We start from the raw sequence: 12,500 nt of genomic DNA, 5'->3' as shown, positions 1-12,500 counted from the left end.
CAGAGACACACAGAGACACAGAGAGAGAGAGACAGAGAGAGAGAGACACAGAGACACACACAGAGAGAGACACAGAGACACAGAGACACACACAGACACACACACACACAGAGACACACAGAGACACACACAGATACAGAGAGAGAGAGACAGAGACAGACAGAGACAGACAGAGACAGACACACACAGACGCACAGGGCCGGCCCAAGCCTTTATGGGGCCCTAAGCAAACGTTCATACGGCCACCTCAGCATCAGATGCTTCATCATCCACTGGCTGCACTGTGTGTAAAATGTGAATCAGAATGACTTTATTTATCCCAGAGGGGAAGTTCTTTTGTTACAGACAAATAGAAGAAAAGATGAAATAGAAATATAGAATAAATATCTAAATACCTAGACAGCATTTAAATCCCTGAGTTGTATCTAAAGAAGAAGAAACATATTTACTGTATAAACCTTTACACAGTAAAGAGCAGGACATGACTGTAGCAGTATGAATGTACAGGTGTGATGTCATCTCTTTTGTATTAATCAATGTTATTTTTTTTAAATAAATGTATTTGATCATGGACTTTTGGTGTGTAGCAAGTATGCTAGTTATTAGTGACAGCCCAGGCTGGTATCAGAGGCTAGGAAACATCTACTGAGGGAGACACAGAAGGTTTGTGTTTTCATGTTATTACGGACTTATTATGTGTTATTACAGACTTTGCAGACAAACAACAAACAACACAGACACCATTTCAAGTAGTTATCATATACATGGTTACAATTGACGTGATTGTGTCTGTAAAGTTATTCATTCAACTTCCCAAACTCCCCGTGTCCATATGCCACACAGCGGCCCGAGAGGGGCTGTGGAAGTTGTCTGTGTGGAGAGGGACGTGGCAGAAGTAATGCAGGGGGGCAAAGGTTTGTGTAGCTTACAGGAGCTTCCTACCAGCCTACCTTGGGAAGGGGACTCCTCAGGCTTGAGGTGCAAAAGTCTTTTCCCATCTTGTTGAGTTGAGATGATTTAATTGAGTCCAGGGTCTGGGCCTCATCAGCAGCTCGCCTGGAGGAGACACGGGGCCAGGGTTTCAGCTAGTGTGCACACAAATAACAGTCATTATTACTAGCTGCATTAAATACATTTCCCAATTCAATATCAATATAACATCCATCAATGTACATCAATAAACATGATATATAATTAAAAACAGACCTCATACAATATTAATCAATATACATTAACAAAACTGTTAGCGTGCATCAATGTATATTGATATAATATGTACATTCTGTAATATTGAACTATGTTATTTTACAAAAGGCATTAAAACAATACTGTAATGCACAGTGCTAATATAGGACGACAACAACCACAACAACAACAAATTCAATCAACGTGCATTGATAAAGTTTCGGTCAAGGACATTCTTGGAGTTATGGACACTTCATTTAAGTTTGCATTATTTGAGAAACGAAGCTTATAAGCCCATGCTAACCGGTCCATTCAAATCAATAGGTCCGGCTAGGCTAGCGGTAGCATTACAATAGCTTGCGGCTAACAAGTCAATGCAAAACAAATGAAGCGGCTAATGCTAACGTTAGCTTCGAACAAACAAACACTCACTGATTCCGCTCCGTAGCTGAACACAAAGCTCCTTTCGCTCCATAGCACGGTGGCTCTGGAGGCTCCTACAAGTCAACAGTCAGTACATTTAATAAAAAGCGCTGTCAGCCAAGATTACCCGACCGGGAAACTTTTAACCTTAGCTGCGGCAAACTTTCTGTACGTGTCCTCCGCAGCTACCGCCGGAGGTTTGACTAATACTGCTTGTCAATTGGCTCGGCGCGGTCATGTGACTATGTTGTTATTGGCCCAGCGCAACCACATGACATACAATACGAGAGCGAGAGAAATACAGCGGAGAGAGATTTCTGATTTTTTACCCAGGTTACAGGCGCTGTGTGGGGCCAGGGGCCAGGGGCCCTAAGCCGCCGCATAGTTCACTCATACCTTGGGCCGGGCCTGGAGACACACACAGAGACACACACAGACACACAGAGACACACACACAGAGACACACAGAGACACACAGAGACACACACACACACAGAGACACACACACACAGAGACACACACAGAGACACACACACACACACAGAGACACAGAGACACACACACACACACAGAGACACACAGAGACACACACAGACACACAGAGACACACACACAGAGACACACACACACACACAGAGACACACACACAGAGACACACACACACACAGAGACACACACACACAGAGACACACACAGAGACACACACACACACAGAGACACACACAACACACACACACAGAGACACACACACACACACACAGAGACACACACAACACACACACAGAGACACACACACACACAGAGACAGAGACACACACACAGAGACACACACACACACAGAGACAGAGACACACACACAGAGACACACACACACACAGAGACACACACACAGACAGAGACACACACACACACACACAGAGACACACACAGACACACACTCAGACACACACAGACACACACACACACACACACACAGAGACACATACACACACACACACAGACACATACACACACAGAGACACACACAGAGACACACACACTGACACAGACACACACACACACAGACACGTGTGTGAGCCCACTCCCACCAGCAGGAGAGTGGTGTTGTTTTGTCTGTCACTCATGACGTGCTGGTTGGTTTGACTTAACTCCACTGACTGTGCTCAGATCAGCCATGGTAATCATAATCACATCATAACATAATAATAATCATGGGGCCTTTCCAGTGTTGAGCATTCTTTAGAAATTCAAGTTTATTGATTTTTGAACGAGTGTACTTGCATTATTATGTCATTATCATTATATTAGTGGAAAATGGTCTGAAAAATGATAATTGTTATCGCTTATCGCAATAATTTCTCTTGGCAATTAATCGCTGAAGGTGGAAGGGAACCGTCAGGAGAGGGACAGAACAGCTGCCATGATATCTGTGATGGGACGTCAAGATATTTTTTCATATTTAAGTCTCACCGGAGTATAAGTCGCATACCCAGCCCATCCATCCATCCATCTTCAACCGCTTATCCGGGGCCGGGTCGCAGGGGGCAGCAGTCTAAGCAGGGACACCCAGACTTCCCTCTCACCAGACACTTCCTCCAGCTCCTCTGGGGGAATCCCGAGGCGTTCCCAGGCCAGCTGAGAGACATAGTCTCTCCACCGCGTCCTGGGTCTTCCCCGGGGCCTCCTCCCAGTGGCATACCCAGCCGAAGAATGAAAAAAAATGCAACTTATACGGTATTAACTTATCAGCCACATCATTTAAACTTCCTGCCCCAGTGAACTGTTGAAGAGCGTCAATATTTAGATAGATAACATGTACCTGCAGAGCCCACAGCATCACTCTAGTCTGCCCTGTTTGCTCAGGTTCTACCAACAGTGCGTCCTGCTGCTGGATCCCAAAGTCAGGGTCCAGCTCTGCCACTCATAGCCCCCTGTAGGTCCTTTTGTATAGTGGGTGTGTCTCTGTTGTATGTTGAAGCAAAGAGCCTCTCTGGTGCAACTGTTGCTAAAAAACAAATAAATACAACAACGGTCACGTCTCCAGCTCTCTCCCCCAAGAGTGTCATCAGTCAATGATCATCATCAGTCTGGAGGAGGTTCTGCACGCTGGGCTCCATCCTACTGAGCAAGGACCTCTTTGGACCGGCAGTGGTGGCTCCGGTGCTGCGAGGTGATCATCACCAGGTGGGGAGTGAACGATGACATAGACGTGATGACACAAGTCACAATCACACCAACGTTTACAAAGGTTCAAAGACTTTTTACTGTGAGAGTCAGAAGAATCCAAACACTCCTCTCTCACCTCAGTGTTCACTGTTCAACTTTGGAATAAAGTCCAGGGCCTTGTGTGTTCTGAAGGTGCTACGCATCAAATGTGGCGTACGACTCGCTCCTCATGATGAACACACATCAGCTTTGTATGGATTAGACCTCAAAACAACAACAACACAAGGGTCCTCCCTTACATCGGTTCTTGCTGTATGTGGACTATTCAAATGCACAGGCCCCCTAAGCCACCAGGGTGCCGTAAAGCTCCACGTTCAGCCTCACCTGAGCGCAGTTAACATGACCAGGTAAGACCTTTTCTCTGTGAACAACACCCTGATGCTTCAGAGCGTTACAGGTTTGTACTACTGGACCTTCACTCTTCATGTACCTCATCTCCAGTAAAGCCCGGGAAGCGCTCACCTCTCTCAGCACAGCCTGGATGTCTTCAGGATGTCTTTGCAGGTGGCAGGAGGCAGTTGGTTGTTTCTTCCCCCGGGTTTCTTCCCCTGACTCGGACACATACTTCATTGTCATCTTTAAAGAGTGTGTCTGCTTCTTGTGGTTTGTGTGTCCTGGCTATAATCAGGGAGTGTCAAATGAATCATTACCAAACTGTTTTGATATTTTCCAGAATCACGTCTTGTATGTCCTTATGAACCAAACGCTTGGTAATACAGTAAAATGATGTGTTAAAGTTTCACCAAGGCAGCACAAAGGGAAACAAAGGAAACATTGGACAATCTGACCATATCTCTGTGTTCCTCTACCCAGCCTACAGACAGCTCCTCAAACAAGCCCCCATGCATGTCATTAAATATAATAAATACACACCAGAATTAATCTGTACATAAGCGGAGTGACGGAACGAGAGCTGAATGATTACATAAAATTAAAATAGAAATTATTAAACAAGCTGAATCATAAGAGCAGCTGAATGGAAGTATGCAGGCGCTGGAAACTTTTAGACATTGAAGGCTCTCTCATGGACTTCAATGCTAATTGTTTTAAATATTTAATATTTTAAAAACTATAATTAGCTGAAAAAAACTAAAAGTTGACCCATCATGTCCTCAATAAGCTGAACATTTTGACATTTGAACGGTTTGAATAGCACAAAGTGCCCAAGATACGCTGAGCCACAAAGTGTACGGAAGGAAAGAGAAGTCTGATCAAAATAATTAAAAATAATTAAACAAAAACAACAAACTCTCTCAGGTGAGTGGGAACCTGGTCCGTGCTGCTGCCGGGTGGATGTGTCTAATCAAAATGGAGGACTGTGACTGTACATGACGTCACTATCATGAGCAGCAGAGCGCCCCCATCAGGCGGGATGTTTTATCAGGTTGTGATTGTTTTGATTGATTTCATAAGCTTCAGTGTTTTTAGGTTATTATCAGGTTATTATCAGGTTATTATTAGGTTATTATCAGGTTATTATCAGATTATTATCAGGTGCACATCCTCTGCAAAATTACAACAAAATGGCGTCACTAACACAAATATTCCCATCTGAGGCGCTGGCAGCATGTTGGTTGTCTTTGTTTTAAAAACACTTGCTGCTGCTGGTGGTGGTGGTGGTGGTGGGGGACGACCAGGCTGCGCCCCCGGCCGCGCTGAGGCTCGGTCCGCCCTTCCTGCATCCATGTTGGTGTCTGTTTCCTGTGCCTGGAAACCTGGTCGGAGTGAGACCTCCCGCTCCCGGTGCTCTGACAGCTGTGTGAAACGGAAGACATTTTGAGCCGCGGCGGTCGTTCCGGTGCGTTATTGGACTGTCAGCCTGAATTCGGGGCTGACGTGCCGGAGTGCCAGTCTCCCGGCTGAGCTGTACTTCCCGAAAAAGACGAGATTTAACGGAAAGCCGCTGTAGTTTATGTGTAGCGCAGCTAGCTAGCTTAGCGCCTGAAGCCGAGTCACCAGAGCTAGCAGAGTCCTAGATGCTAGTTAGTTAGCGTCAGCTAGCTGGCCTGCCCTCCTCCTCCTCCTCCTCCAGCACCTCCTCCTCCTCCTGCAGACAGCCGCGTCCCTTCACGCAGACACAATGGCTTTAAAACGAATTTCTAAGGTAACAACCGATTCTTCTCCACATTTGATGCTAACCACGGGCCGCGGGCTCGGCTCCTGCGCTGTTAGCCTGTCAGCTAGCGTAGCAGCGGTAGCTTGTTCTCGCCGCTGTTGATGGACATTTGACAGAGAATCGTCATTGTGTTTCGCTTTGTGGTGTTCTGTGTGTGTCTGTGTTGTGTGGAGGTGTGTGAGCGGTGCCGAGCGGCAGGTTAACCCCGCGGCGGGTCCCGGAGCCTTCAAACGGAGCAGAGAGCCGCTGCTAGCTGACAGGCCTCCGGAGCTCCGGGCTTCAGTTTGATCCCTGCCTGGATCAGCTGTTTACACCTCGCTGTCAATCAACACACCGGAACACACTCACTGAGTCCCCGCTGAATGCACCTGTGTGTGTGTGTGTCTGTGTGTGTCTGTCTGTCTGTGTGTGTGTCTGTCTGTGTGTGTGTGTGTGTGTGTGAGTGTGTGTGTGTGTGTGTGTGTGTCTGTGTGTGTGTGTGTGTGTCTGTGTGTGTGTGTGTGTGTGTGTGTCTGTCTGTGTGTGTGTCTGTGTGTGTGTTCCTCCTCCTGATGAGCGGCTCCTTCATTTTGTAACTTGTGCAGAAGAACATCTTCCCAGTTGTGTGTCGCTGGTGTGAATCAGCAGACGTCAACAGTTCGGTGTTATTTTACACTGAGCACCTGTGACGGGGATTTTCCCACACTGTCCATTCATAAAAAAAATGTCCCAGAGGCTGTCCAGACTCCAGGACCCCTGCGTCTGTGCACATGAAGGCACACCTCAGCTGACCTGTGTGACCTCCCCACCTGTAGAGGTCACATCAGGGGGGTGCATCATGTAACCACAACAGGAACAGAGAGCTGTGACTTGGTGTCAGGTCAGGTGTGGGTTTGTGTTTTCACTCTGTTTGTTGTAACAGATGGACTCAGATCCTGTGGATTTATTGTCCTCAGCATAAATCAGCATAAAGCATAAAGTCCTGCTCCGACTGGACTCATGAGGCTTACCTGGACGTGTCCTGATCACACCAGGATCATGAGCTCACACATGAATGAGTGTGTTTCAGAAAGCAACAAGAGGCTGCTTTGTGCTCCCTGGCTCTGCTTTGTGCTCCCTGGCTCTCCTGGGGGGTTTGTCTGTGGCCTCCCTCCACCAGCAGGACTTTATGTTGATGTCCTGCTGGATCAGAGTGGAGACTCTGCAGTGTTGAGTGTTGGAGGCTTTCAGGAGCTCCACACTGCGACGCCTCTCCTGCTTCTGACGAGGAGGACAGAGTTTGAGGAGCACTTCTGTGAACAGGGAGGGGACAGAGAGGGACATGAGGGACATGTTGGACAGACGTTTTCATCACAAGAACTTTAGAACTGCAGCTGCTTCTGTCTGTGGCTGAATCCTGCCCCATTTTCGCCTCCTAAAGCCGGTCAGTCCTGAAAGATGAGCTGTGTGTGCGGAGCCTGTGTCACATACCAACACACACACAGGGTTCGGCTGGGGGAGCTGCAGGCTGGAAATAAACCCTCGTCCTATAAGCAGCAGCTCCTGCTCCATGCTGATCTGGCCTGACCGCACAACTCGGAGTAAAAATAGACCCTGCTGCTTACACATCAACAACCAGCCGCGTGTTCTTCATGCTGCGTTCACAGGCCGAGGAAAGGCCGGCCCTCAGGTCTGTGACTGAGCAGGTCAGGAGAACATCTGGAGCGACTTCAGCAGCTGACTGAAGCACTGCTCGTTGTGTAGATGACACGCGATCTTCATCACGGTGCCACTGGTAACGTGCAGAACAAGAGGTGCAGCCGGACCTCCAGAACCTGTCTGGACTCCCACAGTGATCACAGAGGTCACGGCGGCCAGCAGGACAGCACGGCGGATGCGTCGTGTTTTGCTTTGCAGCAGGAGTCGTGGTTCGGTCAGTGCGTGGATGAATATGAGTCAGGGTGTGTGGAGGCTCCACTGATGGAGCGTTCAGCCGGCAACCTGACAACACGGCCCGCCCGCAGCTTTGCTGTTTTCAAGGTGTAGCTGTCAGACTCACACGGAGAGCAGCTTCGACTGCAGCAGGACGCTAGCTCAGCTCTCATTGGCTGAGCGAGGAGGCCATGAATGAAGTGTGTGTGTGACGCTGTCGAAGAGAACACAGGCACATGTTATAAAATCAATGAGACTGATCACTGACCTCTGTCTCCAGGAGCTGACTGACCTGTCCAGAGACCCCCCGGCTCAGTGCTCCGCCGGGCCCGTCGGTGAAGACAGTGAGTTTGTGTTCATCATCATGAGAAGAAACACACACACACACACACACACACACACACACACACACTCTCTCATTCTGCTCTGTGCTTCTCTTCCAGTGTTTCATTGGCAGGCGACTATAATGGGCCCTGTAAGTAAGAACAGCACAATGATGGTGTGACGCCACATGATGAGCTCTGAGGTGTAACCTGTGTGTGTCTGTGTGTGTGTTCCTGCCGCAGCCTGACAGTCCCTACCAGGGTGGTGTTTTTTTCCTGACTATTCATTTCCCTACAGATTATCCCTTCAAGCCGCCCAAGGTCAGTGAACGCACCTCCTCCTCTCACTGCTCAGACTTCTTTCAGCAGAGTTAGTTGTTGAGTTGTGCGTCTGTGTGTTTTCAGGTCGCCTTTACAACAAGAATTTATCACCCAAATATTAACAGTAACGGCAGTATCTGCTTGGATATATTGAGATCACAGTGGTCTCCAGCATTAACCATCTCTAAAGGTAACACACACACACACACCTGATGTCAGGTGATACCCACCAGGTGGTGCTGTTGCGTCTGTAACTTCTCCTCTCTCCTCCTCCACAGTCCTTTTGTCCATTTGTTCTCTGTTATGTGACCCGAACCCTGACGACCCGTTAGTGCCAGAGATTGCCCGCATCTATAAAACAGACCCTGTACGGTGAGTCGGAGCGGCGGCGGCTGAGAGGCGGCCATGTTAGAACCATGTTAATCTGAGTGTCCTGCTGCTTGGTCTCAGGTATAACAGGCTAGCCAGGGAGTGGACAGAGAAGTATGCCATGGTGTGAGGGTAAGAGCTGAGCTCAGCCTGCGGTTCCTCTGCTCACTGCAGCAAAGCATGGCTCCGAACGTCCCGGTCTGACCTGCATGCAGCGACATAGAACTCAAAGGTTACGATAAGGCGTGCTTCAGGTGAAACTCATGGAGTCCGGTGTGCGGCGGACTCTCAGACACCTCACAGCTTAATGTTGGACTCTCAGTGCTGCTTATAGAACCAGCCGAGAGGTCAGGCAGACGTCAGTGTGAGGACGAGGAGTCAGCTGCCAGCTGGTTAGCAGAGCGGCTGGTACCGGGCGGGGCCAGCTGCTGGAGTCCTGAAACCTTCACCTGCTGAAAGAGCTGCAGAGAAACACATGATCACAGACGTGTGCTGTGTGTGTCTTTGCTGCGGGCTGTGTGTGTGTAGCGTTGTTGTGCAGGGTGTCCCTGGGCCGAGCTCCTGACGTCTGTTCTCTTACTGCAGGTACAACAAGACAGCTCAGGACTGGACTCAGAAGTACGCCATGTGATCCGCGTGCTGCTGCAAGAACTACCTGTTTGATTTTGTCATGTGGCCACGCCCCTTCTCCTCCACCTCTAACAGCAATTTGTTCACCTGTGTTTCTGTCCTCATTTTTATCGCTTTTAATTCTGCGCTGGGCCTCTGAAGGACTCTGAATGTGCCAACCGCTGCAGCCGCCAGTCAGAGTGGACCCAACACACACACACACACACCTGTTACAGTGACCATCATTAATGCATGTCAGTGATTGGTTCTGTGCTGCTGAGAACAGATTAGTCCACTTAAAAAAAAGAAGTTTTTGTTTCTCGGGTTTAGTTTGTGAAGGAGCCGTCGGCTCGTCCATCGTCAGCACTGTTCTGTTTTTGCACTGGAAAAGAAACGAAGCAGCCGATCGATCAGCGAAAAGCTCTGCGACGGGTTTTCTCAATAAAGTTGAACAAATTGCACTTTTGTTTGTTTTTATTTGATCCGAGTCCGTCTGGTTCTGCAGGTACATGTTAAACCTAGAGACACAAACGTACAGAAGATGAACTTCTTTCAAACCTGTCATTGGTGGAGAACCCTGTTCATCCAGAGGGGGTGCTGTAGAGCCACATGAGTCAGTTTTCAGAATAAAAGTCATTTGAGGCACTTCATAAATACAAAACAAACTTTATTAAAAACACGACCCGCTGGGAGCTGCTGCTGGCCCGCACAGTGCAGACATAAATATCAGCCCGCTCCAGACCACATTTCCCACAATGCTTCTGTGAGCTCCTCTGGTGACACAAGGCTGCAGGTGAAGTTCATTAAGCCGCTGACGGACAGATGAGCCAATTAAAAAAATAAAATAAAATCAATGCAGATGGAGTGAGGAGGAGGTCGTGTTCAGACCGAGGAGCAGCTGCTGTCAGGATCAAATTCATAATCGGATCAAACTGCAGCACGTCACGAGCACAGAGTCAGAGGGACGTCAGGACAGGACGTTCCCGTTTCGAGGCTGCTTCAGAGGCCCAAGTAAAGTCAGAGCTCACGGATCACTCAGTTCAGAGCTGAGGCGACCCCGCAGGCACCACAGGGTTAAACAACAACACGCCGCGTCCAAGAACCAACGTTCAACAGTCAATAAAAAAAATGAATGGTCAGTCAGTGAGACGCCAGCTGAGCACACAGCAGCTCCTCTGACAGCTCAGCTGGTACTGAACATCATCAGCTGGAGACCAGGAAGACCGATCAGGAAGACCGATCAGGATGATTGATCTGATCAGGATGACCGATCAGGATGACCGATCTGATCAGGAAGACTGATCGGATCAGGATGATTGATCAGGAAGACTGATCAGGATGATTGATCTGATCAGGATGACCGATCAGGAAGACTGATCAGGATGACCGATCAGGAAGACTGATCAGGATGATTGATCTGATCAGGATGATTGATCAGGAAGACTGATCAGGATGATTGATCTGATCAGGATGACCGATCAGGATGATTGATCAGGTCTCCAGTTCATGATGCTACTGCTCAACACATCAGCATGCTGGACACGAGGTGAGCTGAGCACAAACATCACGTCACACACCTCGGTGTGCGTCTCACCGCTCCACCGTTGTTTATTGGGTCAAAACCTCAGCGCCACGCGTTAGCTCAGTCATTAGCCTGCTGCTATTTCTATGATGATGTGAGGCTGCTACATGCAGAACATGTATGAATGGAGGATCTGTGGAGGCGCTGTAACACACACACCTCATGAATTCTCAGAATTATTGTATGTAACGTTACATACAGTGGGAGCGGCGGATCCAACATGGCGACACACTGCAGCACGCTAAAAACACACACGGAGGGTCCCTGCCTGGGCTCTCAGCAGGATCTGATGACCCGGCTTCACTTTGACAAACACACAGCAGTCCTCTGAATGTAATGCAGCTCTGCTCCTGTAGGCGGCGTTGTTCCCGCTCGTCTTCTGTCAGCTGCTCCTCGCTCTGCTTCTCCGTCAGCTGCTCCTTCACAGTGGGGTCAGTGGGCGTAGCACCTTTATCCCTGCAGACGGCAGAAAATCCCTCCGATCCACGGCGGCGCCGCCGCTCGCTGCTCAGAGGCGCCCGGGTCGACCTGGTGGGAGGAGCTATGGGTTCCTGTACGCTGTGAACATCAGCTGAATGAATCTGAACTCAGTTTGTTTCATCGAGAGAAGAAATAAAACTCTTAGAATCTGTGCGCTGCCCTGATGAAGAGGAGCAGCTCTTCCTCTGGACGGGCCGATGGAACCGTTATACCGTGGACAGCTCCACCCCGCTGTCACAGACGCCGCTGTCGATCCGAACGTCCGCCTTCACATCCTGGATCTGCACCGCGCTCAGAGCCTCGCCTGCAGACAAACAAACACGTCGTCATGGATACGGTCATGTGACCCGACACCGACCACGGCGGGTGCTCACCGATCGTGTCCTCGGTCGCCTCTTGGTCATGATGCAGCTCCTCCTCCAGGACCCTCAGCGCTCTGCAATCTCCGACTGACCTGAGAGCAGCCAGCAGGTCTGTGACCGTCCCGCCAGACACCTGCAGCACAGAAACAAGGTTACTGCACGTGCTCAGTGCGACCACAGCCTGAGCTCTGCTGCTCCGATGTGTGAGACCTCGTAGCTGTCCAGCAGGGTTTTGGCGGGGGACGGGCTCAGTCTGAAGGCTGTGTTGAGGATCCCGAGGCCCAGACTGTGAGCCACATTCTCCCAGAATCCTTCACTCTCCAGAGCATGACACATCTTCTGCTTCACCTCCACGTCCAGGCTCGCCAGGTCGCCTACAGACACACACACTTCATCAGGAATTCTGTCTTCTGTGAGGTGTGTGTGTCTGTGTGTGTGTGTGTGTGTGTGTGTGTGTGTGAGCTGTGCAGGTTATTACACTGACCAAGGTCATTCAGTGAGAGCTCACCTTGAGGAGGGATGAAGGTTCTATGAGGAGTTTTTGGTTCGTAGTCTTTACCATTCAGGAGATCCAAAACCTGCAGACACACACACACACACACACACAGTCGTAT

General features: G+C 49.3%; 2 protein-coding genes across 5 annotated transcripts in view; one reads left to right on the top strand and one right to left on the bottom strand.

Annotated features, from left to right (window-relative positions):
* Positions 1 to 5,529: 5,529 nt before the first annotated feature.
* Positions 5,530 to 9,923, top strand: ube2d2l (ubiquitin-conjugating enzyme E2D 2 (UBC4/5 homolog, yeast), like). Of its 3 annotated transcripts, none has more exons than XM_028416884.1 (8): positions 5,530 to 5,938; positions 8,121 to 8,184; positions 8,284 to 8,315; positions 8,407 to 8,484; positions 8,569 to 8,674; positions 8,763 to 8,856; positions 8,935 to 8,985; positions 9,439 to 9,923. In XM_028416884.1, the coding sequence occupies exons 1-7, from the start codon at positions 5,915 to 5,917 to the stop codon at positions 8,981 to 8,983; spliced, it is 447 nt and encodes a 148-aa protein (XP_028272685.1). In that variant the 5' UTR covers positions 5,530 to 5,914; the 3' UTR covers positions 8,984 to 8,985; positions 9,439 to 9,923. The 3 variants fall into 3 exon arrangements, with proteins under 3 accessions (XP_028272685.1, XP_028272686.1, XP_028272688.1); XM_028416887.1 differs by lacking the exon at positions 5,530 to 5,938 and adding an exon at positions 7,554 to 8,040; XM_028416885.1 differs by lacking the exon at positions 8,935 to 8,985.
* A 1,667-nt stretch (positions 9,924 to 11,590) lies between these two features.
* nfkb1 (nuclear factor of kappa light polypeptide gene enhancer in B-cells 1) overlaps positions 11,591 to 12,500 on the bottom strand; it is a 15,644-nt gene continuing 14,734 nt past the window's right edge. For both annotated transcript variants that reach the window (XM_028416882.1, XM_028416883.1), the window contains exons 21-24: positions 12,395 to 12,464; positions 12,097 to 12,260; positions 11,899 to 12,019; positions 11,591 to 11,828 (exon numbers count right to left, since the gene is read on the bottom strand). In XM_028416882.1, the coding sequence (XP_028272683.1) occupies positions 11,731 to 11,828; positions 11,899 to 12,019; positions 12,097 to 12,260; positions 12,395 to 12,464 (453 nt within the window). In that variant the 3' untranslated portion in view covers positions 11,591 to 11,730. The remainder of the gene's footprint in view (positions 11,829 to 11,898; positions 12,020 to 12,096; positions 12,261 to 12,394; positions 12,465 to 12,500) is intronic.

Source organism: Parambassis ranga, chromosome 10, assembly GCF_900634625.1.
Source record: "Parambassis ranga chromosome 10, fParRan2.1, whole genome shotgun sequence".
Classification (NCBI taxonomy): domain Eukaryota; kingdom Metazoa; phylum Chordata; class Actinopteri; family Ambassidae; genus Parambassis; species Parambassis ranga.
Note: the sequence above shows the minus strand (reverse complement) of the source record. Positions and strands in the feature narration are given on the sequence as shown.